This window comes from Phacochoerus africanus, chromosome 1 (genome assembly GCF_016906955.1).
Source record: "Phacochoerus africanus isolate WHEZ1 chromosome 1, ROS_Pafr_v1, whole genome shotgun sequence".
Taxonomy (NCBI): domain Eukaryota; kingdom Metazoa; phylum Chordata; class Mammalia; order Artiodactyla; family Suidae; genus Phacochoerus; species Phacochoerus africanus.
This window is the reverse complement of record NC_062544.1, coordinates 111,234,079-111,260,504: the sequence shown is the minus strand read 5'-3', so window position 1 is coordinate 111,260,504 and position 26,426 is coordinate 111,234,079. Positions and strand designations below refer to the sequence as shown.

Below are 26,426 nucleotides of genomic sequence, written 5' to 3'. Positions count from 1 at the left end.
TACTTCAGAAATATTGGAACCTTTTTTTAAGTTTTAAAATTTTTATTGAAAAACAATTTACCATGACATTCCTATACCACAAACATACCTCAGGACTCTAAATAACCAACAGAAGTATACAAAGCCTATCCTTAAAATATCTTTGGAGCTCTTAAACATATAGGCCCACGAGGATGGAGTTGAGTAACTTAAAAATGTTAGTCCTTGGTCACACAGACTATATGGTAATTAATAAAGAGGTGCCTTTTAGCATTAGACTGCTAACTGGGAGGGGGAGGTAAAGGTGGGCCAGTGTACTCTTTTCAAAATGAAAAAGAATTTAATTTGAGGATTAAACCCAGGTTTCAAAATCACATAGCTATCTATAATCTTAGGGTCTGAATTTGCTTCATCTCTTTAGGTAACTCCCCTAGTCAGTCCCCCTCCCCAGGGACTTAAAAACACTGGCACAAGACAGTAAATACCAGATTTAGATGAGGTTGTATTTGGGAAGTTAAAAAAGTGTTTAAAATCAAATTTATCTGAAATTTCCAATTACATTTTCTGTATTCAAATGTGGTGGACGGTTTCGATTTTTCCCCCTCTCACCCCAATGTGCCAAACCAAAATTTGGCACACATTCATTCATCCACAGACCACTCCAAGCATCAGCCAGGAGCAACATTTCTAACAGTCAAATCATGAACCCCTGAAAATAGGGGGGAAACCCCTGATTCTTAACAATAGAGGCACCAAATAGGCCACTATAATAAGAATTGAGGTAACAGTAAAAGACCTTTTTTGTTTCACAGACTGCTACATGTCACAACTTCTCAAATTGGCATTTTCTCTCAATATTAAATAACCTGACTGGCTTAAAAAAAAATAATAAACACAAGTTAGTGAAACAGATATATCATTAGGGGAATCTTCCATTTGACTCTTGAATTTCAAGTAAAATGACATAGTTGCACAATTATTTACCATAAACATGAAGGATTTCTAAGAAGATGTGCTTATTTTTGGGAATTCATTTTTTCATTAGTCCCCATAAACTACAGTAACCTAAAATTTTGACCTAGACATGAGCTGTTTAATGACTCTTAGCCAGTATCACGTGCTAGTTGTGTTGATTATTAAGGTAACATTTAAAATGAAGGGGCTGGCTGCAGCAGGTATTTATAGACTTGCTTATGCCATCTTGCATTGCCATCTGTGTACCTTGACTAAAGATATGCCACTGTAATTGCCAGATTTCCCTAGTTTGGTGTCTATAACATGAATATAATTTTTGCATTGTAAGGTTTTTTTGGGTTTGTTTTTTTTCTTTTGCCTTTTCTAGGGCCGCTCCCACGAGGCACACAGAGGCTCCCAGGCTAGGGGTCCAATTGGAGCTGTAGCCACTGGCCTACGCCAAGGCCACAGCAACTCGGGATCCAAGCCATGTCTGCAACCTGTACCACAGCTCATGGCAACGCCGGATCCTTAACCCACTGAGCAAGGCCAGGGAGCGAACCCACAACCTCATCATTCCTAGTGAGATTCATTAACCACTGAGCCACGACGGGAACTCCCTGCAATGTCAGTTTTTGTGATACATCTAAATGAAATCATCCTACTTAAGGATTTTGTTTGTGAAACTTACATTGGGACCACCTGTTGCTGTGGGAGAAAAAAAAAATCTTTGAACTTTTTTCCTGGCTTTAGAAAGTAAAAATAGCATTGCCTAATGAGACATATTCTACTTTTACTCTCTAGGGAGAGCATAGTGGGAAGAAAAACTTGGGCTTTGTAGTCAAACAAATGAGCTCTGTGATCTTGGAGATCTTTTTTTTTTTTTTGGCTTTTTAGGCCCACACCCACAGCATATGGAGGTTCCCAGGCTAGGGGTTGAATCGAAGCTACAGCTGCCAGCCACAGCCACAGCAACGCAGGATTGAAGATGTCTCTTCGACCTATACCACAGCTCACGGCAATGCCAAATTCTTAACCCACTGAGCGAGGCCAGGGGTCGAACCTGCAACCTCATGGTTCCTAGCCAGATTAGTTTCCTCAGTGCCACAATAGGAACTCCTTTGGTAACCTTTCTTAAGCATGGGTTGCCTGATTTGTTAAATAAAAAGGAAAGAATTAACTACCCTTAGTCTGTTGTGAGGCTTAAATTGGATTATACTATAAGGATTATATCATAGTGTGTGGCACGATAATTCCTCAGTAAAAACAGAGCAGCTGTCATTTAAATTCCAAGGCCAAAGAACTAGGATGAACTTTCTAGAACCAAGTCTCCCTTTATCTCCTTCTGTCAGAACTGGGGTTACAGAAGCATTCTCCGGTCCATTTTATTGTCTCCACAGAGTCTTGGTATCATCACCCTTCTTCATTTCAGATTATCACAACCCTCATATTGATCCATGTTCACTAGTTATAATCCTCAGAAAAAACCAACCTTGCCCTTCATGAGAGGTAGCCCCAGATTCCACTGTAAGATGAATTGCTTCTGAGAAGAGTTTTATGAAGAGGGCTACTTAGCCTAACTGAACTGGGTGGACATCAAATCACTTACAATCTTAGGTTTCTTTCTTTTTTGTTTTAAAGTTGCTAAAACTTACTACAGCAAATATAGTATGTTTTCCTCTTTAAAACTAGTGACCTATCCAAGGAAATCAAAGTTGACCATTTATTAACAAGCCATGAATTCTGCTTTGTAGCTTTCCTCAAATGAAAGAGATGGCGGTGAACCAGGGAATTTCATTCCTTTTTTTATGCCCCAGTCACCTGTGACTGCCACTTTGTCTGATGAGGATGATGGCTTCATGGATCTTCTGGATGGAGAGAATCTGAAGGTAATCTGTGTGTGTGTCTTCCTATGCATTTTATTAACTATGCCCTGGAGAAAAGTCATCTGAAAAAGAACAGTGGTTCCCCAGGACTTGAGTTGGCTGATAATTTTGTTCATTTGGTGGGAATTTATTGAGACTTTGCTTCTTGTCTGATTAAATCTTACGGAGGACTTCAAAAGAAGACACCCATGTGATCCTTTTTACCTTGAAGGAGCTGCTAATCATGCAAGAGACATGAAAGAACAGTGGGAGAATAGCTGCCACAGGGTATAAGCTGAGGAGACAGGTTGCCTCCTTACTCCCCTTGGGGGCATGCCTTTAGCTCTGTTCAGATATCATCAGAACTGTTAACTGTTACTCTCTTCTGACCTTAAAATGCTGGGAAGAGGGGAAGAGGGTGAACACTAGATGCTCCCTATCCAGGCTTTAATGGTATTCCTCAGGCAGAATTCTAAAGTAAACTAATGTTGGTCTCTACTGGACCTTTGTGACACAGTTTTTCTTTGTTTAGAATGATGAAGAAACCCCGTCCTGCATGGCGAGCCTCTGGACAGCCCCCCTTGTCATGAGAAGAACTACAAACCTGGTAGGTTCTGGTGTATCATAGGGAGCCATAGGAATCAAAATTGTTTCATTTGAGATTCTGTCTTTGGGTCTATGGCCTCTCCCTTGACTGGTGTTTTCAGGTGTTCATGCACACTGTTTTTTCAAGGTTTTTGGTGTTCGTTGGTACATGTGGAAGTCTGGGTAATGTACATGGATGCAGTTCTTGTTTTTATGATTTCTAGCTCATCCCAATGATTCTTGGTCAGTTAATGTCTTTTCTATACAACTGTGATGTTTCCATTAACTTCTGGTTAAGATTACCAGATAATATCTGGGAAATACCTGCCAAATTGAACTTAAGAGACTCATTTATTCTCTTAAACTCTGTCAGCTGTGTCATTTTAGATCTTAATTGGCAGTTTACTAGTGAGCAGTTTGTAGCTAACAAGGAATTTGATCTGAGGCAGCAGAAAGAGACAGACTTTTGTTGCAGGCACTATCCATACCCACTCAGCCCCCGCCACCATGGCCCTGCAGCAGACAGCACCACCCTCCTTAGGAGTATTGACTGCAGAACTCTGGCCCAGAGTAGAAAAGGGCGATGCCAGCCCTGGCCTGTTCTGATTAGGAAGGAGAGAACACTCTTGCCTGCCATATTTTTTTACTTTGCACTGCTCAGAGAATGGGGAGTGGCTGGAGCACATTCAGAGAACACTCAGTAGAATGAGGAGACTCAGACTGTGATAGCTATTATGGACGGAAAGGGTTCTTTTGAAGAGGAATTAATTAGTCATAAATGAAGAAAAAAGAACAACCAGATTTGGATTAAAGGACTTTAGCAGAGCTATGTGGTGGCCACTGTAGGAGCAGGCCAGGTTCCTGCAGCTGTTCCTTTTTGAGCCAGTAAGATACGGCAAGAAAAGAAAGGCTGGGTGGTCTTCCAGGAAGGGAGGTTGTAAAAGATAAACCAGTTAGGGGTTTGAGATTCCACACAATGACAGCTATTGAGGGTTCCTGACATTCCTGCCTGTGGATGCAGGTATGGATGGCCTGGGGCTGTGGCCCTGAATGAGGCAGAGTTAATAGGCCAGACCTTGGTTAGCCTCAAGACACACCTCCCAGAGTTCCCATTGTGGCTAGCAGAAACAAATCAACTAGTATCCATGAGGATGCCGGTTCCATCCCTGGCCTCGCCCAGTGGGTCAGAGATCCAGCGTTGCTAGCCTGGCAACCTCCATATGCCACAGGTGCGGCTCTAAAAAGAAAAAAAAAGGGAAAATCCTTGGTCTCTGCACAAGCCAATGGGAAAGTGACATACGCTCTGGAGACTATCAGGATCCTCTCAAAAAAGAGGCAACATTGAAATTTTAGGGTCAGCTTGAAAAGGGGTCTGAAAGGACATTCTTCCCAAAAGGAAGGGCTGGACCAGTGCACACTGAGTTGTGAGTGGACTGAGAAGAGTTTAGAGAGCTGAAGTCAGACTGTCTCTTCCACTGGTCAGGTTGGCTGCCCTCACACTCTGAGAAATTAGTCTTTAAAAGGCCAAGTGGGGTTTCCCTGGTGGCCTAGCAGTTAAGGATTCTTTGTTGCCACTGCTGTGGCTTGAGTTCAGTCCCTGGGCCAGAAATTTCCACATGTCGCAGGTGCAGCCAAAACAAAACTAAAAAAAAGTACTGTGGTACATCTTGTATTTCCTTTGGCTTTGTAAATCTTTTATTGATTGATTGATTGTTTGATTGTGGGTGTTTGTTTTTTTTTAAGGACCATACCCACGCATGTGGCGATTCCCAGGCTGGGGTCGAATCGGAGCTATGTCTGCTGGCCTACACCGGAGCCACAACAATGCCAGATCCTTAACCCACTGAGTGAGGCCAGGGATCAAACCCGAAATTTCATGGTTCCTAGTTGGATTCATTTCTGCTGCACCACAATGGGAACTCTGAGAAGGACTTTTGAACACAGTTTTGGAGGCACTCCTGCCCACTGTAAACTTAAGACTTTTTTTGTCACTTTAACTGGCTCTAATTTATAGTATAATCCAGCTACCTCACACCTTTTCTGGATTTAGGTAGAGTGTTAAAACCTATCAAGCTGCTCTAGCAAGGTGCAAGTAATAAACTAGAGGGGAAGAAGAAGCCAAAAATGTGTTCCTGGCTAAAAGGTAACAGTTATTTGACTCTTAGGGCCTTGTGCAGACATTAAGTCTTTTGAGGGTATGGATAGTCTTTCTCATTTCCATAAAATGTCAGATTTAGAACATGTTCATCGAGCACCAATAGACAGTGTCTGTTTCCTAATTTGGGATGGATTAATCTAAAGCATCCCTGGAAGCCTTTGGTCTATTTTCTACCATTCAAGAGAGTGGATTTTAATGAAAGATGGGTCTCTCTTGTTACACCTAAGGGCAGTCGATGCAAGCTGTTTGACTCCCCGTCCATGTGTAACTCCACCATCCGGTCAATGTTGAAAAGACCAGATCGATCACAGGAGGAGTCCCCATGTGGAAACAGGAAGCGGAGGAAGAGTGTGGCTGGGGCCAATCCGGAAGAGGCAGCTAGTCCAGAGAAGCCTCAGGAGGTTAGTTCTGCAGATTCCTTTTTGTTCAAAGACTATGATATTATATCTTTCAGTTCTGAAATTCTCATTTGGTTCTTCTTTTTCTTTGCTGAGACTTGATGGTTTTCTCATTTGTTTCAGCCATACTTCTAATTGCCTGTTGAAGCTTTTTTTTTTTTTTTTGCTATTTCTTGGGCCGCTCCTGCGGCATATGGAGGTTCCCAGGCCAGGGGTCTAATCGGAGCTGTAGCCACCAGCCTACACCAGAGCCACAGCAACGCGGGATCCGAGCCGCGTCTGCAACCTACACCACAGCTCACGGCAACGCCGGATCGTTAACCCACTGAGCAAGGGCAGGGACTGAACCCGCAACCTCATGGTTCCTAGTCGGATTCGTTAACCACTGCGCCACGACGGGAACTCCTGAAGCATTTTTTGATGGTTAGTTTAAAAATCCTATCAGAGGGAGTTCTGTTGTATCTCAGTGGTAACAAACCCAACTGGTATCCATGAGGACACAGGTTCCATCCCTGGCCCCGCTCAGTGGTTTAAGGATCTGGTGTTGCCGTGAGCTGTGGTGTAGGTCTTGGATGCTCCTTGGATCTTGTGTTGCTGTGTCTGTGATGTAAGCTGGTAGCTCTGATTCGATTCGAAGAACTTCCATATGCCGAGGGTGCGGCCCTAAAAAGAATAAAATAAAGTCCTGTCAGATAATTCCAGTGTCTGTGTATTGGTTGTGAGTTTCTGTTGTCTTTTCTTATTCAAGCTTTAATTTTCCTGGTTCTTGGTATGACAAGTGATTTCTCAATTCTTATCTGTATACTCTGGGTGTTGAGACTATGTAAAACTTGTTTTAGTAGTCCTCTCGTACTGCGGGGGTGGGGGGTGGGGTGGAAGTTTAGGTTCCCCAGCACAACCTCCCTTGGTACACCACTTAGGGTGAGAGCAGGCCTCATGACTGCTGGGCAAGAGTGGGAGTTGTTGGGTTTTTTTTTGTCTTTTTGCCATTTTCTTGGGCCGCTCCCGCGGCATATGGAGGTTCCCAGGCTAGGGGTCTAATCGGAGGCGTAGCCACCAGCCTACACCAGGGCCACAGCAACGTGGGATCCAAGCCGCGTCTGCGACCTACACCACCGCTCACGGCAACGCCGGATCCTTAACTCACTGAGCAAGGCCAGGGACCGAACCCGCAACCTCATGGTTCCTAGTCAGATTCGTTAACCACTGACCCAGGACGGGAACTCCAAGAGTGGGAGTTTTGACTCCCTACTAGGCCTCCACCACCATGCTAGTAGAGATTGGGACCCTTTTTTTTTTTTTTTGTCGTTTTAGGGCCGTACCACCCACGGCATATGGAGGTTCCCAGGCTAGGGCTCTAATTGGAGCTGTTGCTGCCGGCCTATGCCACAGCCATAGCAATGCCAGATCTGAGCCATGTCTGCGACCTACACCACAGCTCATGGCAATGCTGGAACCTTAACCCACTGAGCGAGGCTAGGGATCGAACCTGCAACCTCATGGTTCCTAGGCAGATTTGTTTCTGCTCTGGTATGATGGGAACTCCAAGACTGGCACCCTTAATTACAGCTTGGCAAAGGTGGAAGTCTAAGCTCCCCCCTTGTTTATGGGCCCTGGAGTAGGGCTATAAATTTTTTTCATTGGTGTTTGTTTTTAATTTTTCTTGTGTCCTAGTCTATGTAGATCTATAAATTTTTAGGTTTGTCTCAAAACTTTGTAGTGTTTTTCATTGTCAGTTAGCTCTGGGTATTTTAGCTATTTTATTTCCTTATGTGTACATTTTGACCACCTTTATACAGGCCCCCTCCCCTACTGCCTGCCTCTGGTAACTACAAATCTGATCTCTTGTTCTATGAATTTGATATTTGTGTTGGTGGTTGTGGTGGTGATTTGTATTGTGAGAGAGGTTTTTTATTTTGTTTTTTTCTTTTTCATTTGTACCTGCAGCATATGGAAGTTCCCAGGGCAAGGATCAAATCTGAACTGCAGCTACGACCTATCCACAACTGTGGCAATGTCAGATCCTTAAATCATTGTGCCATGAGGGCGCTCCTGTATTGTATTATTTAAGCTTTTAAGTGATGTCATACAGCATTTGTCCTTTTCTGACTTGTTTCTCTTGGCATAATGCCCTCAAGGTCCATCCATGTTGTTGCAAATGGCAGGATGTCCTTTTTTTTATAGCTGAATGATAATCCATTGTGTATGTATCACAACTTCATTATCCATTCATCTGTGGTTGAATACTTAGGTTACTTCCATGTCTTTAGCTCTTACAAAAAAGGTGTTCTAAGCATGGAGCAGATATCTTTTTTAGGACCCCACCCTCGGCATATGGAAGTTTCCAGGCTAGGGGTTGAATCTTTGAGCTACAAGCTGCTGGCCTACATCACAGCTCATGGCAATACCAGATCCTTAACCCACTGAGCTAGGCCAGGGATCGAACACACATCCTCTTGGATACTAGTTGGGTTTGTTACCACTGAGCCACAACAGGAACTCCCAGATGTCTTTTTGACATATTGTTTTCACTTCCTTTACATATTCCCCCAGAAGTGGAATTGCTGGATCATGTTAGTTCTATTTTTGATTTTTTAAGGAGTGTCCATACTGTTTTCCATAATGGTCACACCACTTGACAATCCCAGCAATATTGTACAAGGGTCCCCTTTTCTTCACATCCTTGTCAACACTTGTTTCTTTTATTTTTTGATGGTGTTTTTTTGTTTGTTTTTTTTGGCTGCTCCCGTAGCATGTGGAAGATCCCAGGACAGGGACTGAACATGCATCACAGCAGTAACCAGAGCCACTGCAGTGACAACCCACAGCACATGCTTAATGCATTGCTCCTTGTGAGTATAATGTGATAGCTCATTGTAGTTTTATTGAATCCGCATCTTCATGGATATTAGTCAGGTTCTTAACCTGCTGAGCCACAACAGGAACTCCCAATCATTTGTCTTAATGAATAGAAGCTTTTCAGTTTGATGTGGTGCCACTTACTTAATTTTTATTTTCTTGCTATACATTAGGTATCAAATCCAAAAAAATCATTGCAAGACCCATGTCAGGGAACTTTTTTCCTGTGTATTCTCCTAGGAGTTTTTCGGTTTTCAGTCTCCTTTAATCCATTTTGAGTTCTTTTTATGAGTAAGTTAGGGATCTAGTTTCATTCTTTCACATGCGAATATTCCATTTCCCCAGCCCTATTTATTAAAAAGATTTATCTTTCATAGAGTATCCTTGGCTCCCTTGTCAAATACTAGTTAATGATATTTGTATAATTTTGGGAGGGTAAACATGCACTTTCATTTCTTGTGGAATTGCTGGGTCATAGGCTAAGCATGTTGCTTATTAGCTTTAGTAGACACTGCCATATAGTTTTCCAAAGTGGTTTTCCAGTCAGCCCTCCATATCTGGGGGTTCTAGATCCAGATTCAAACAACTTTGGAACCCAAGGTCATTGAGCACTGACTCTACCACACACTATTTTATGTAAGCATTCTTTTTTTTTTTTTTTTGCCTTTTCTAGGGCCGCACCCGCACGGCACATGGAAGTTCCCAGGCTAGGAGTCTAATCGGAGATGTAGCCGCCGGCCACAGCAACGTGGGATCCAAGCCTTGCCTGCAACCCACACCACAGCTCACGGCAACACTGGATCCTTAACCCCCTGAGCAAGGCCAAGGATCCAACCCGAAACCTCATGGTTCCTAGTCGGATTCGTTAAACACTGAGCCATGATGGGAACTCCTATTTTATGTAAGCATTCTTGAGGGTCTTGAAGCCAGTCTTTCACGGATACCAAGGGACACCTGTACTCACAACAGTGTGTGAGAGTTCCAGTTCTTCCCTGTCCTTACCAATATCTGGTGTTGGTCATCCCTTTAATTTTAGCCATTCTGGTGAGTGCCTGGTGTCTGATTTTAATCTGCATTTCCTTGATAGTCATTTTTCTTGGTCCTAGATTTTCCTCTAGGTGTCACTAACCATATTTCTAGCCCATATTTCTATTAGGTTGCCTCTTACTTCTAGGAATACTTTTTATAATCACAGACAAATCTTTCATTGAAATGAATGTACATCTGCCCACTCTGGCTTACCTGTTCTTGTTCTTTTTTTATTTTTATTTTTTGTCTTTTGTCTTTTTAGGGCCGCACCCGCGGCATATGAAGGTTCCCAGGCTAGGGGTCGAATGGGAACTGTAGCTGCCAGCCCACGCCAGAGCCAATGCAACACCAGATCAGAACCTCGTCTGCAGCCTACACCACAGCTCACAGCAACACCAGATCCTTAACCCACTGAGCAAGGCCAGGGATCGAACCCGCAACCTCATGGTTCATAGTTGGATAATCACTGTGCCACAACGGGAACTCCATGTTCTGTTCTTTTGATCAACAGAATTTCTTTTGTCCTTTTTTTTGCATTTTCTAGGGCCGCTCCCGCAGCATATGGAGGTTCCCAGGCTAGGGGTTGAATTGGAGCTGTAGCCACTGGCCTACACCAGAACCACAGCAACTTGGGATCCGAGCCAACGTCTGCAACCTACACCACAGCTCATGGCAATGCCAGATCCGTAACCCACTGAGCAAGGCCAGGGACCGAACCTGCAACCTCATGGTTCCTAGTCAGATTCGTTAACCACTGCGCCACGACGGGAACTCCAGAATTTCTTAACTTTTAAACATGTTTCTGTTTATCAAGCACTTTTTGTGCACCAGGTAAGAAATCCTTACCTTGCATGATTAGCTCTTTTGATATGCCTTTTGAAATATGAGTGCTTCCTTGCTATTATGACAGGGTGTTCCAGGGTTACCTTGTGCATTTCTTGTCCCAACCTAGAGTCAATCAGTTCTTCAAAAAGCCCTGGTTTCCTTTAGTGGAAAATACAGTTGACCCTTGAACAACATTGGTATAACTATGGTACTTCACAGTCCATGGTTGGTTGGATCCAGGGGTGCAAGATGGTGGTCCTGACTAACCCTGTGTTGCTGAAGGGTCAGCCATCATATTTAGAGAAAACAGTGACCTAGGGGAGCTCACTGCACCCCTATAGCTTCTCAATGGGTAGACCATATTCTTTTTTTCCTTTTTTTTTTTAGGGCCACATTTGTGGCATGTGGAAGTTCCCAGGCTGCAGGTTGAATCCAAGCTGCAGCTGCCAGCCTGTGCCACTGCCACAGCAATGCAGGATCTGAGCCATGTCTGCGACCTATAGCAGTTAATGAAGCTGACTAGTATCCGTGAGGATGTGGGCTCGATCACTGGGTTAAGGATCTGGTGTTGCCTGCCATGAGCTGTGGTTTAGGTTGCCAATGCAGCTCTGATCTGACGTTGCTGTGGCTATAGTATAGGCCAATTCAGCCTCTAGCCTGGGAACATCCATATGCTAAATGTGTGGCCCTTAAAGAAAAAAAGACAAAACTGCTTTATTTGCTTAATATAGATGTTACCATTTCAGTCTCCTCCTTTTGATGTGTTCTGGGTAAGTGTTTTCATAACTTCTGTTCAGAAGCCTGGCCTCATTCTCCACCTTTGGCTTGTTACAGATTTTACATCAGTCTTTATCCCTGGCATCTTCTCCGAAAGGGACCATTGAGAACATTTTGGATAATGACCCAAGGGACCTTATAGGAGACTTCTCCAAGGTAATTGCAAGAAGAACTACTCTGTGATGCAGGATTGGAGGGTTACCTAGAAACTCTCCCTCAGGCTTCTTCCCTCCCTCTTTGAGGTGGCCCCTCAGCTATTCCCCCCTGCCCAGGGACATAGTTTGAAAGTTCTTTAAGATAAGGAAACAAACTTGTAATCAGGTGTATCTTGGTCTCTGTGGGACTGTAGACCTTACCGGTACTGATCAGAGGTTTCTAGTAAGGAGCCATCCACCAGCCACCTTGACCTCAACCCAAAGACCAGGCTCTCTGGGAACTGTGTTTGTGATTATAAAAGTAGTGATGCAGATAAGTATAAAGAAACAGAAATAGACCTCTAGCCTCACTGTATATAAGTCTTTATATCAGAAAGTCACCTTAGAAGGTCCAGGATTGAGACTAAACCTCTCCATTTTTCAGAGGAGCAGGGCCCCCAGGGAGGTATAGAGGAAGGCCTGCTGACAGCTGGTATGGGTTGGCTGCCTTTGAGCTGTGGTGAAATAGAGGGAGGGACAGGGAAAGATGTCAGTAGCTTGTTTAGCTGCATATGACTTGAAGGTTCCCAGACCAGACTCCTGTGCACTAACATTGCTAATACTTATTGAAGCATGTATTGTGTGTAAGGCAAAGATTCCAAAAATGAGGCAGTTCCTTCCCACAAAACACTGAACATGTGGTCAGTAAGACATGTATCACAAGGTAACTTGAAGTAAACATTAGTGTAACACAAGCAGCAGACTGAAGAATGAGAGGAGGGGTTGTCTCAGCCCAGCAACTGGGGGAGGTTTCAATCCGGGCTAGATATTTCAGCCAGGTGGGAGAGATAAGTGAGTTAAAAATAGAAGACAGATGCAGTCTGAAGGGAAGAGCAAACAAAGACTTGGGTGTGGTATGTCCTTGTTGGTAGAAGCTTGCACTTGACCTAAAGCTGTTGGTTATGTTTGTCATAATGATCTTGCACACGTGTGCACCAGTCACCCTAATGAGTAATGCTGAGGTGCTTGTCTTCCCCTTCAAGGCTGGGTTGGGTCTCATTCCTTCTACCTCAGTGTCTAGCACTGTGTTGGACATGGCAGATGCTCAGTAAACCAGGGAAGTTATTCTTAGCTCTATCCTTTAAGTGCTGAGGTGAGGGTTCCTGACAAAAGCAGGAGAAAAAGGAAATCACCTGAGGTTTCTGTATTGCAGGCTGGCCTATTAGCTGGCTAACCTTGAACAAAGTATCTGGCTTTGACATCTGGAAATGGGGATAATGTGCCTTAAAGGTCTGCGAAAGTTCAGTCAGGATGTTAATGAAGCACCTACACAAATAACCAACATGTACTATTAGATTATTTTTTTAGTTTATTTGTTTGTTTTCTTTCTTGTCTACCCCATGGTATATGGAGTTCCCAGGCCAGGGATCAGATCCAAGCCACAGTTATGATGTGAGCCACAGCTGTGGCAATGAATGGTAGAGCTTTAACCCACTGTGCCAGGCTGGGGACCGAACTGTGTCCCAGCACTGCAGAGATACCACCAATCCCATTGCACCACAGCGGGAATTCCAGTATTACCTTTTTTTTTTGTCTTTTTGTCTTTTTGTCCTTTTAGGGCCGCACCTGTGGCATATGGAGGTTCCCAGACTAGGGGTCCAATCAGAGCTGTAGCTGCTGGCCTACACCAGAGCCACAGCAATGCCAGATCCGAGCCCCGTCTTTGACTACACCACAGCTTGTGGTAACACCAGATCCTTAACCCACTGAGCGAGGCCAGGGATTGAACCCGCAACCTCATGGTTCCTAGTCGAATTCATTTCCGCTGTGCCATGACGGGAACTCCTCCAGTATTGCATTTTTAAGCTTTCAGATTTACTAAGTGTTTCTCTCTTTCTCTCTCTCTTTTTTTAAGGGTTATCTCTTTCATACTGTTGCTGGGAAGCATCAGGATTTAAAATACATCTCTCCAGAAATTGTAAGCCATCCTTTTGGAACCTGCCACACATGAGGTATTGAAATCTCATTGTTCTTAGCAGCCAGGGTTAATTCTCCTCGGTTCTCTTTCCACAGATAGCATCTGTTTTGAACGGCAAGTTTGCCAACCTCATTAAAGAGTTCGTTATCATTGACTGCCGATACCCATATGAATATGAGGGCGGCCACATCAAGGTATGGATTCCTAAAACTTGCCAGTGAGTCCTCTTGTCATGGGAGCTATGGCAGCATTTCTGTGGGTTTTTTGTTTTTTAAAGGGGGAGGTAATGTTTGGCTGCTTATAAAGCTTATATGCTGGTTATCGTAAGTGTACAAAGAGGCAGTGGTGGGAGTTCCCATTGTGGCACAGCGGAAACGAATCCAACTAGTATCAGTGAGGATGCAGGTGTGAGTGTGCAGCCCTAAAAAAGTAAAACAAATGAAAAGAGGCAGTGGGCATGAAAGGCATCTGAGTCCTGGTACACGGAAAGAATGCTCCCTTGTCTGTACTAATCCCTACCACATGGCATAGCAAATGCTCTCTGTTTTGTCCCTTACGCCGTCACTATCAGGGGCATTTCCAAATGGTGCCCACTAATTTCATGACTGAACATGAAGCCAGAGGAGAAGCCAGTCTTTGGCAACATATCCCCATTTGTGCCACACCTAGTGATGCCTCATAAGTTTTAGAGTTAAGTTGCCTGGTTAGGCCAGTGTTGGAACACTTCCAGAAAGAAGATAATAATTGTGCTATTTTAATCTTTTTTTTTTTTTTTTTTTGGTCTCTTTAGCCTTTTCTAGGGCCGCTCCCACAGCATATGGAGATTTCCAGGCTAGGGGTCCAATCAGCTACAGCTGCTGGCCTACACCACAGCTCATGGCAACGCTGGATCCTCAACCCACTGAGCAAGGCCAGGGATCGAACCCGTAACCTCATGGTTCCTAGACAGATTCGTTAACCACTGTGCCACGATGGGAACTCCTGTGCCATTTTAATCTTTTAACCACTAAAATAGTGTTGAAATATGGTAAGGAGGTACTTTAATCACAGCGTTAATGTTTGCCACTGTCTTATGGCTGTGAAAGCCCCACATTTACCCCCCACATTTACAAATACCACTCCTAAAGCACATGTGGTCACAACAGAATTTGAGGTGCCCATTTGAATCATTACTGTAAATATGAGGTGAGAGTCTCTGGTGCCTTCACAGGGTGCAGTGAACTTGCATATGGAAGAAGAGGTTGAAGACTTCCTACTCAAGAAGCCCATCGTACCTACAGATGGCAAGCGTGTCATCGTGGTGTTCCACTGCGAGTTCTCTTCTGAGCGAGGCCCTCGCATGTGAGTGGGCTCTGGGACTTAGAGCACATCACAGGTCATTTACATGCCTTAGCCTATGCACATGGTGTGTAAATACATGGTTTTGTAAAGTATCAATTCATGTGTAGCAGATGTTCTCTCAAATTCTTACCTATTTAGCAGTCAGTTGATTTCATGAACAGCTTCCTGGAGTATAGTTCATAGGCTTAACCTAACAGTTTCTGTTGTGAAGGCTTTTCTGGTTTCCCCAGGGCAGTCTGTATTCCTGATATCTTGCCCATGCAATATCTTTCATAGATCTGGGCTCTGCTTCATCACTCCCACTTCTGAGTTAGTCGTGGCTCACTGTTCAACCTTTCTTTATATTAAACTCTGGCTCTTCCAATTTCCCCCATTGTCTTTAGCTGTTCTCAGGCCACTGTTTTCAGGTGATATCCTTCAAGTACAATGTGGTTACTCTATGCAAATGCCAGAAAAGTGTGACATCCTCACAGTAAAACTTGATGTGACACTTTCAAACATTTGTGAAATCCATATTTGCAAAGGAGTGGGTTATATTACCTTCACATTACTGCTACATTAGGGGTGAAAAAGAAATGCCACCACACACACACTCCCTCTCTCGCTCTCTGTCTCTCTGTCTGTCTCTCTCTCTCTCTTTTTTTTTTTTTTGGCTTTTTGGCTTTTTGCCATTTCTTGGGCTGTTCCCGTGGCATATGGAGGTTCCCAGGCTAGGGGTCTAATCGGAGCTGTAGCCACCAGTCTACGCCAGAGCCACAGCAACACGGGATCCGAGCTGCATCTGCAGCCTGCACCACAGCTCATGGCAATGCCGGATCCTTAACCCACTGAGCAAGGCCAGGGATCGAACCCGCAACCTCATGGTTCCTAGTCGGATTCACTAAAACCACTGAGCCACGATGGGAACTCCTCTCTCTCTTTTATTAACAAGAATTTCTATTAGGGCTTTGGTGTGAAAGGCCCTGTTTTTGGGAAGGGTACATTTTATACCAAAATAAATGAAGATATAACTACAGTAAAACAACATTCACTTAAGATCCGAAATAATCATCTGGTACTCTTAATAGCATCCTTCCACATTCTCACTAATAGTAACTGGACTGGTGCCAAAAATATGGTGAGCAGTGAGTGATAGTATTGAAAAGGGGGGGCAGGGGGTGCAAATAGCCACCCATCCATTGTCCAGGTCCCTTCAGAAAGGACTGCCACACTGGACATGTCAGGGGCTATTGAAGCAATGAAGGTACAGCAGTGAGGGGACCTGCCCCTGGGGAGATCACAGTGGAGACGGAAGGAGGTAGTAACAGGTGCTGAGCAAATGGGGATAGAGGTGCGCAGGGAGCAATTCAGCTTCTCTAGGGAGGTCAGAGAGACTTCTCATTGGGCCAGATTCAAGTTCTTTTTTTTTTTTTTTTTTGCTTTTTAGGCCCATACCTGCGGTATATGGAAGCTCCCAGGATAGGGGTCAAATCCGAGCTATAGCTGCCAGCCTGTGCCACAGCCACAGTAACTCAGGATCCTACACCACAGCTCACGGTAACGCTGGATCCCTGGTCCACTGAGCAAGGCCAGGGATTGAACCCTCATCCTCATGGATACTAGTTGGATTCGTTTCCACTGAGCCACAGCGAGAACTCCCAGGTTTAATTTCTTGTGCCATCTTTTTTTTGGAAGTAGTTGAAGCGCAGAAGGAGCACATGCTTCCCCTGAATTCATCAAATTTCAATATTTTGCTAAATTTGCACACATATAACTCATAAAAATGTTTACAATACACTTGCATATGCACAACTACAAGAACTTGGTGTGTGACCATCTCTCCAAGTCCTTCAGCACCTATCTCCTAGAGATAAGGACTTTGCCCCACATTAGTCCAAAACCACAAATACATGAAGAGGTGGGCTTTCAGCGAGACCTAATGTTTATTCACGAGTGGAATTATTCACTTTGCAGACTATTACTTCACATGTGCCAGATACTGGGGAAAGTAGCAGTGGACAAAACAGACAAAACCCACTGCCTTCTAGGAGCTTACATTTCATCTTATCTGGGCAGGATATGTAAACTTGTGACATGTTAGAAGGTGCTAAGACCAGAGATGAACAGCAAGGGGACCACAGTGGCTGAGGCATCAGGGAAGCAGGGGATGACACATTGTAGGCACTGTGAGGACTCTAGCTTTTGTACTAAGAGTTGAAAAGGAAGGGGGCACCAGTGGATGAGGATATCTGTATTTAGTCCAGGTATAGGATACAAATAGTACCCTGAGGCAAGAGTCAAGTTTAGCCCATTTTAAAAAGCCACAGGAAGAAAAATACCTTCCTAGGAGGTGAGGGAGAGACACTGGTCGAGGAGAAGGTGGAGAATGCAGTGAGAAGCATGCTGAGAGGCTGTCTCTGCTGATGGGGTGCTGGGTAGAAATCAGATGCTAGGGCTGCTCAACTTGGAAACTGGAAAGAGGCCCTCTACCTTCCAATACAAGGCTGTGAACACTGTTCCTAAAGATCACAGGTAGCCAGGAAATCCCAACTCAGCACTGTTTCGAAGAATGAACATAAGGTTGCAGAGACATGTGTAAGGAGCACTTAAACCATAAACAACCCACAAGTGCTGTTTTCTGAAACTGTAGAGCTAACCGTGCTCTGGCTTTCCGTCCCCTCTGTAGGTGCCGATACGTGAGAGAAAGAGATCGTCTTGGGAACGAGTACCCCAGACTCCATTACCCAGAGCTGTATGTCCTGAAGGGTGGATACAAGGAGTTCTTCCTGAAATGCCAGGTAAGATGGGCTCTCTGGAGGATGTGGCTCTCCCCTTGCCTAGGTTGGACAGTTAGACCTGGCTGGTGGTTACAGCTGTTTCTTCCCAGGGATTTGGGGATTTGCCCTGCACATAGAAGGGCCCTAGAACCACTGACCAGAGCCTTGCAGCCCCTGGCAGGGAGGGAGCAGGAGAGTGCCTGTGAGGCAGATAAGCCCTGACCTCATCTTGTCTGCCCACCAGTCTCACTGTGAGCCCCCCAGCTACCGGCCCATGCACCACGAGGATTTTAAAGAAGACCTGAAGAAGTTCCGCACCAAGAGCCGGACCTGGGCTGGGGAAAAGAGCAAAAGGGAGATGTACAGCCGTCTGAAGAAGCTCTGAGGGTGTTGGTGCCAGACTGCAGCAGCCTGAGCCTCCCTCCCTCCCCTTCTTCCCCCCTTAGAGAAAAGGGGCCAGCTGTGTGACGTTTGGAGAGAAGGCCTGGGGCTTCCATGCCCTAAACCTACCTCCCACACTCCCAGGGTTGGAGCCCAGAGCATCGTGCAGGTTCTTCTGTCCCTGTCAGTCTTCCTCCTACAGCGGGATGGTCTGCCACAGCTGTCACGTACCACAGCACAGTTCCAAGCACCAAGTCAAGACGTTCTGACTCCTCATCCTCCACAGTTGGATGGCCACCTGGGGCCTCCCTGGGCATTGGCCTTCTCTCCTGAGGGGGTGGGGTAGGAGAGTCAGAGTGGAGAAGAGTAACACAAACGGAAATGCTGCTGGCCAAATACCAAAGAGGCCTGGGACAGAAAGGTCTTTGTGGGACAACCCATATCATTAATTTATTCAGTTTCATCAATCACTTTCTTTTCTTTTTTTTTTAAATTAACTCCCGGAGACTTATTTAACTGCTTCTATAAGTTACAATACTGCCATTCTAGGTAGGGTTTTATCATCCCAGGGACTACCTCTGCCTTTAATTTAAAAAAAAAAAGACAAAAGGAAGGGGAAGAAGAGTGACATGAATTGTGAGACAGAACTAGAGGCTGTGTCACCCCCAGGAGGCACTGCAGTACTGGGGCTGCTGCTATTTACAGCCAAGGACTGAGATACTGATGGGAGCAAGCACCAGACTTGGCTACAGGACATAAGCTAAACCTCCCAGACCTACCTCGAAGGCCCCTGAGATCTGAGAGGGTGACCCTGCTCTTCCTCACCCCACTTCCCTGTGATGTTGCCTGGTATAGGGATCACATTCGGGAAAGCACTTCAGGCAGCTTCCATTGCACCACCTCCAGGTCAGTGTTGGAACAAGGTAGAGTAGATACCCCAGTGTAAGGGGGGCAGGGATGGGGGCACTCTGGGGGCTAAGGGAAGAAAGTATATGTTGAGTGTCTTCCTTCTATTACTCTGATACTCTTTGATAACTTCTATTTTAATTTTTTAAAAATAGTCAATTTATGAGTCAAAGAGTATCAAATCAATGTTGGCTGGGCCACCAAGGGTGGGGAGAGGAGCTGGAAGCTCCGGGCATTAGAAAGGGATGGGTGCTGGCAGAGATCTCAACTATAGAATGTGTTTTTCAGGAGGCAGCAAGGTCATTTTGAAGGTAAAACTTTTGAGTTTATCATGTTTTAATTTGAGGGACAGGGAGAAATGGATCATCACCAGTTGCCCCTCATCTAACGCCATAGAAGTGGAGTCTCAAAGGAACACCTCCTGAGGAGCTGGGGCTGAGTTAATTGTAGACAGGCCTGTTTGGTTCCTGCTTATCCCCACCCTTAGGCACCAGCTTCCTCACCATCTCTGCTCCATTGGAGTGTAGTCCAGTTTTTCTTACATATGTAAGAGTCAAGTCTACCCTCTTGCCTCCTGTTCTGGGAGTGGAGAGGAAATCAGTGATACTGGAGGTGACTGGTTGCTATGTCATGGGTTTGAGTTGCATTTGGCTGTAACACAATCTTGTTAGAAAAAGTATGTGGGGAGAGGCAGAGAGGGAGAAGGCCTCTCCCCACACACAGTGAGACACATCTTAATTGGTCTCTAATCTTGTTTGTAGGGATTCTGTTGGTTGAATGCCTGAAGAGGGAGGTGGGATGGCCTTCAGATTGTACCAGCTCAGCTAGCATTGCTAACCAACTGTTGCAGGCTCTGAAAATAAAAACAATCTTGAACCCATGCTTTCTGCCTACTTGATGGATTTAAAGGTAATTTTGAGTCTCTTTAAAGTTCTGGGGCCACATTTGACTAAAACCAGTAGCTGGAACTGCCACATTTCCTCAAGCCAAAGGGTCATCATGTGGCCTGGCTTCAGGAATGCCAAAAGACCTCCAGTAATTACCCTGAGTCCAAAAACAAACTTGTGATTCAGGTTGCTTTGCAAGATGAAATAGGGACATCAAAAGCCTGCTCAATAGTAAGGTCCTACTGTAAAGGAGATTTTTTTTTAACAGGAGTTCCCATTGTGGCTCAGTGGTTAACAAATCTGACTAGGGACCATGAGGTTGCGGGTTCAATCCCTGGCCTTGCTCAGTGGGTTAAGGATCCGGTGTTGCCGTGAGCTGTGGCGTAGGTCGCAGATGCGGCTCAGATGCCACATTGCTGTGGCTCTGGCGTAGGCTGGTGGCTACAGCTCCAATTTGGCCCCTTGCCTGGAAACCTCCATGTGCCACAGGTGCGGCCCAGGAAAATGGCAAAAAAAAAACTAAAAATAAAAATAAATAAAAAATTTTAAATCCTGCCTGGACCACTGACAAGATGTATTAATTCATAGGATTAAGTAACAGGCCAAAAGAGGGACCACCTTAAAGGAAATGAGAGTTTCACTTTTGTTCTGAAGGAGCCAGAGAGGATACTGCAGAATGAAATCAGGCAGATGGTGAGTCATGGTTCTGTTCACATGGTCCCACCTCAAGTATCCCTTCTGATTTGCATCTCTAGTAGATGCATTATGGAAGAAATTATAATACTGTGAAGAAGGAAAGTCCAAGAGTGTGTGTATGGGGAGCTCCTGTCGTGGCACAGGGATTAATGAATCCAACTAGGAACCATGAGATTGCAGGTTCAGTCCCTGGCCTCGCTCTGGGTTAAGGATCCAGCATTGCCATGAGCTGTGTAGGTCACAGACGAGGCTCGGATCTTGAGTTGCTAAGGCTGTGGTGTAAGCCAGTGGCTACAGCTCCAATTCAGCCTCTAGCCTGGGAATCTCCATATGCCACAGGTGCAGCACTAAAAAGAAAAAATGCTTTACATAAATATCTACATTTTGTGCACATTCTTCTGTAACTACTACTCTGCTTCTCATGCTGGACCACAAAAGGCACTTGGCTCCAGGACAGTCAAAAAGTGAGCCAGTGGTGACTCACTGGGCCAACTTCTCCAGGAGAGGTACCTGCAAGCAAGCCACTTCTTCCTCTCTGGGGTCTTTTCTCACGGATAACAAAGGACATTTGTAAGCAGATGTCCTGTAGCCACCTCTGTCCCAGCAGTCTGTGGCTCAGGTATTTGGATGGCCCTTGGGACATGCCAGTACCAACTTTAGGTCTGCTGGGAAGAAGGGCCTCTGCAGAAGAAGAGCTGGTTTTTTATGTGCTCATTCAGCAGACTTTTTCAGGCTTTCTCTCAAGGAGCTCACCCACTAGTGAAAAATAGTCACTAAAAGATCAGGAGTCCTTAATTCAATCACTTTGCTGTACAGCAGAAATTGTTAAAACATTGTAAATCAACTACATTTCAACCGAAATTTTTTAAAATGAAAAAAAAAAGGAGTCCTTGGAGGTAACACTTGCATGTAACAGAAGCTAGGACAGACACATATCCATAGGAAGTAGCAGGCACTCAAGAGTGGCGGGAAGCATACCACAGAGGAGGTGACCTTTAAGCCTAATCTTGAGAAGAAATGCCCTCTTGAGAGGGCATTCCAGGGAGAAGGAATAAGTGGTACAAAGGTGAAATGGCACACATTCATGGATATAGGTGTGGGAGTGAAGCTTGGGGGTCCGGGTTGTGCAGAAGGACACTCCTTCATGTGGAGCCAAGGGATCTCTGAGAGCAGCACTTCTCACACCTAGCAGATGTTCTGAATGCGGTAAAGATGGGACCTGAGATTCTGCATTTATAAAAAACTCCTAATGCTGAGGGTCCTTGGATTACACTTGGAAAAGCAAGCTGTGTGGAACAGTGCAGTCATTGAAGGCAGGGTGGAGGACAGCTAGCTGGTGAGGAGTTATGAGGTCATGGAAAAGAAGGGCCTTGGGCATAAGGACCTGGTGAGGACTGGATGGGATGATGGCTCCCAGGGCAACTAACATCCAGGCTCCTAACCTGAAGAACTGGGTAGATCTTGGCACTTAGAGAAAAATGTGCAGGAGGAAAGAAAGTATCTTAGTTGAAGAACTTTATGGAATTACTGGCCTGGATTCTTTTTTTTTTTTTTTTTGTCTTTTGAGGGCCACACCCATGGCATATGGAAGTTCCCAGGCTAGGGGTCAAATCGGAGCCGAGCTACAGCTGCCGGCCTACGCCAGAGCCACAGCGACACCAGATCCGAGCCCGGTCTGCAAACTACACCACAGCTCACGGCAACACCGGATCCTTAACCCACTGAACGAGGCCAGGGATCGAACCCACAACCTCATGGTTCCTATTTGGATTCATTTCTACTGTGCCACAATGGCAATTCCCCTGGCCATGTCATGGACATTCTTCATAAATGTCCATGTCACATGCAACAGAAAGGCTTAGGAACTGTTTAGATTAAGGAAATTCAAGAGACATGAAAAGTACATGAAATATGTGGGATCTGGGACCAAGCCAAAAAATAAAATTGCTAGATAGCACATTTTGGGGACAATTGACAAAGCTGAAATATAAACTATTGATTAAGTTAAAATATGGCCTTTTGTTAAATCTCCTGAATTTGATAATTACATGAGGATATTCTTATTTTCAGGAAATGATACACTGAAGTTAAGGCTAAAGACTATGATGTAACCTATCTCCAAATGGTTCAGTAGAAGAATGTGTGTGTGTGTGTGTGTGTGTGTGTGTGTATAATAGAGACAAAGAAGAATAAGGAGAGAAGAAAGCAAATGTGGCAAATGTCAAAAAAATGATTTGGGGAGTTCCTGTCATGGCGCAGTGGTTAACGAATCCGACTAGGAACCATGAGGTTGCGGGTTCGATTCCTGCCCTTGCTCAGTGGGTTAAGGATCTGGCGTTGCCGTGAGCTGTGGTGTAGGTTGCAGACGCAGCTCGGATCCCACATTGCTGTGGCTCTGATGTAGGCCGGCAGCTACAGCTCCGGTTAGACCCCTAGCCTGGGAACCTCCATATGCCATGGGAGCAGCCCAAGAAATGGCAAAAAGACAAAAAAAAAAAATGACTTGGTAAAGGGTGGAAGGGAGTACTTTGTCCTATTCTTGCAACTTTTCTGTAAGTATATTATTTCAAAAGAAAACATTTTAGAAGTAGGGGAGGGCAGTGCTGAGCTCCCTCTATGTGGACCTGTCGGGTTTGAAGAGTGAACTGTCCAGATGCCCGGATGGTCAGGGGATAAATGTGAAGGGATTGCCAGTGAAATATCCAGGCTGATGATAGCAATTTGTCCCAGGCATGCAAATAGCAGTTGAAGGGACAGGTTGTAGAAGAGAGGTCCCAGTGGGGGCAGGGGACCATAGGGAAGCAGAGCTGGAGTGGGAAGAGAGGTTTCCTCAAGGGACCAGAGGTGGGGGAGGAGGAGGGAGAGGGCATGGAGCCTCAGGCCAAGTACTCCAGGGAGGGTTAGAAAGATAAGGGAAACTCTACAGCCTGTGGCTGGAATGTGGCTGAGACCTTTTTAAACAAAGCCTGCCCATTCTTGGGGCGGGGGTGGAGGAGCCTCAAGGAGGGAGGCAGCGGCAGCTTTTGGTTAGCTGGGTGATCTTGGGCAGTTCTCAGCCTCTTGTACCTGTGACCTGGCGGCAGGGGGGGTGGAGTGGGGATTACCTTGATTCTAAGATCTTTGGCCTTTCTGGAGTTCCCATTGTGGCTCAGTGGAAATGAATTTGACTAGCATCCATGAGGACGCAGGCTCAATCCCTGGCCTCCTTCATTGGGTTAAGGATCTGGTGTGAGCTGTGGAGTAGGTCGCAGACGCTGCTCAGATCTGGTGTTACTGTGGCTGTGGTGTAGTCCAGCGGCTACAGCACCAGTTCAGACCCCCTAGCTTGGGAACCTCCATATGCCACCGGTGCGGCCCTAAAATGTTAAAAAACAAAAACAAACTTTGGCCTTTTTTATTTCTAAGGGATGAAACCTGGAGGTCCTTTATAGGACTCCCTGCTTGCATACTCCCAGGACAGCCCTTCTGGAAATAGAGTGGGTCATCTCTTCTCCCGACAAAGTCAAATCGCCTGGAGCCTCTACCCACACTTCCTTTGTTCTTTCATTTCGCCCCTCTGGGCTTGCTGGCTGCAACTGCTGCCAGAATTGGGGTATGCCACCAGGTGGCGACGGTGCCCCAAAGTTAGCCTCCTCAAGCACTGGCCTTCCAGCCTCTCCTCCCCAGAATGGGCAACTGGGAGGAGCTGGGGGGTCTGTGGGAGCCCCTGACCAAGGCCTGGCTTCCAGCTGCATTCAAGGACACCCTGCCTGCACTGAGTGTAAGCAAAGCTCTGGCTGTTCCTCATTCAGGCTATGGTTCCTAAGCCTAGGACCTATAGTTCCCTAGTCCTAGTCTGAGCCTAGGACCACAAAGCAGAGGCACCAAAAAGGAAAACAAAGAGAGTAGGACACAGGTGGATTATCAGTGTATATTTTTAAGAAATACATCCAGGTAGTCATCATGGAAAAACATCAGATCTTTGTTGGGTTTTCCATACTTCATTCATGGTTTATTTTGGATAACACAGGGTGGAATCCATCCCAGTCTTTTCAGTGTCTAATCCCTTCCCTCTTGAACGGTCCTAACCAATTGCTAGACTCTAATCAAGAAATAAGGAGTTCCGGGAGTTCCCACTGTGGTGCAGTGGAAAGAATCTGACTAGGAACCGTGAGGTTGTGGTTCTATCCCTGGCCTCGCTCAGTGGGTTAAGGATCTGGCGTCGCCATGAGCTGTGGTGTAGGTTGCAGTCGCAACTCGGATCTGTCATTGCTGTGGCTCTGGCGTAGGCCCGCAGCAACAGCTCTGATTAGACCCCTAGCCTGGGAACGTCCATATGCCATGAGTGCGGTCTTCAAAAAGAAAAAAAAAAAAAAGAAAAGAAGTAGGGAGTTCTAGCTGTGGCGCATGGGGATTGGTGGCTCCTCTGCAGCACTAGGACACAGGTTCATCCGCAGTTTGTTACAATGGGTTAAAAGATCCAGAAGATCAGTATGTGGCAACTGTGCTGGAGATCTGATCCCTATGCAGCAGGGTGGCCAAAAATTGGGAGGAATTCGGGGGAGAGGAAGGAAAAAACAAAGAAAAAAGAAATAAGGACTGCATTCCAATTCTGGCCCCGTCCCTAACTAGCTGTGTGACTCTGAGCAAAACATGTCTCTGGAATTCGGAGTTCTCATCGGTAAGGGCTGGGCTTGGGCAACTCCCCCATCCCTCTGATCCCAGGACTGCTCTTCCATTCTTACACACAGCTACTCCTTTGCTGACACCTCTGGGGAATGCCCTTCTTTTAGCAAGGGGACTCATTTTTCTTGTAAAAGTAAATATATAATTGTTGAAATTCAAAACTCAATTGATAGGTTAAACTACAGATTAAACCAAACTGAAGAGACAATGCACAGGAGAAATATGTTAGGAAATTATTTAGAATGTAATTAAGACAGGTACTTATACGATCAGGAGAGTAGGAAATAAGTGGAAAGAGAGAAGAAACAGAACGTAATGAGAAGGTCTCACTACACCCAATTTGAGTCCCAGAAGGAAAGAATAGAGAAAATACAGAAGAGATAATTTGTAAAGAAAGAATGCCTGATTAAAAAAAACTTGAATCCACAAACAATAAGTGCTAGAGAGGGTGTGGAGGAAAAGGAACCCTAGTACACTGTTGGTGGAATTTTAAATTGGTACAACCACTGTGGAAAGCAGTATGGAGATTCCTCATAAAACTCAAAATAGAACTATCATTTGATCCAGCAATCCCACTCCTGGGCATCTATCCAGAGAAAACCGCGACTCGCAAAGACGCATGCACTCCAGTGTTCATTTGCAGCACTATTTACAATAGCCAAAACATGGAAACAACCTAAATGTCCACCGACAGAGGAGTGGATCAAGAAGATGTGGTACATATACACAATGGAATATTACTCAGCCATTAAGAAGAATGAAATACCGGCATTTTTAGCAACATGGATGGACCTAGAAATTATCATGCTAAGTGAAGTCAGCCATACAATGAGACACCAACATCAAATGCTTTCACTGACATGTGGAATCTGAAAAAAGGACAGACTGAACTTCTCTGCAGAACAGATGCTGACTCACAGACATTGAAAAACTTATGGTCTCCGGAGGAGACAGTTTGGGAGGTGGGGGGATGTGTTTGGGCTGTGGGATGGAAATCCTGTGAAATCAGATTGTTATGATCATTATACAACTACAGATGTGATAAATTCATTTGAGTAATAAAAAAAAAGCTAAAAAAAAAACCCCTTGAATCCACAAAAATCAAGAAAACCTAAGAATCCTAAGCAGAGTAAATAAGAAATCCACAGCTGGACACGTACCATAGGCAGAATACCAAAGACAGAGGATCTTAAGCACACGTGGAACTGAAGGCCAGAAGAATTAACAAAAGGTCAACTTGGCAGCTGCTCACC

General features: G+C 45.1%; 1 protein-coding gene across 4 annotated transcripts in view; it reads left to right on the top strand.

The window, feature by feature from the left end:
- CDC25A (cell division cycle 25A) overlaps positions 1-19,805 on the top strand; it is a 30,213-nt gene extending 10,408 nt beyond the window's left edge. For all 4 annotated transcript variants that reach the window (XM_047773260.1, XM_047773246.1, XM_047773255.1 and 1 more), the window contains 9 exons: positions 2,688-2,822; positions 3,331-3,405; positions 5,769-5,942; positions 11,487-11,585; positions 13,479-13,541; positions 13,637-13,735; positions 14,752-14,882; positions 17,548-17,659; positions 17,883-19,805. In XM_047773260.1, the coding sequence (XP_047629216.1) occupies positions 2,688-2,822; positions 3,331-3,405; positions 5,769-5,942; positions 11,487-11,585; positions 13,479-13,541; positions 13,637-13,735; positions 14,752-14,882; positions 17,548-17,659; positions 17,883-18,023 (1,029 nt within the window). In that variant the 3' untranslated portion in view covers positions 18,024-19,805. The remainder of the gene's footprint in view (positions 1-2,687; positions 2,823-3,330; positions 3,406-5,768; positions 5,943-11,486; positions 11,586-13,478; positions 13,542-13,636; positions 13,736-14,751; positions 14,883-17,547; positions 17,660-17,882) is intronic.
- Positions 19,806-26,426: the final 6,621 nt, after the last annotated feature.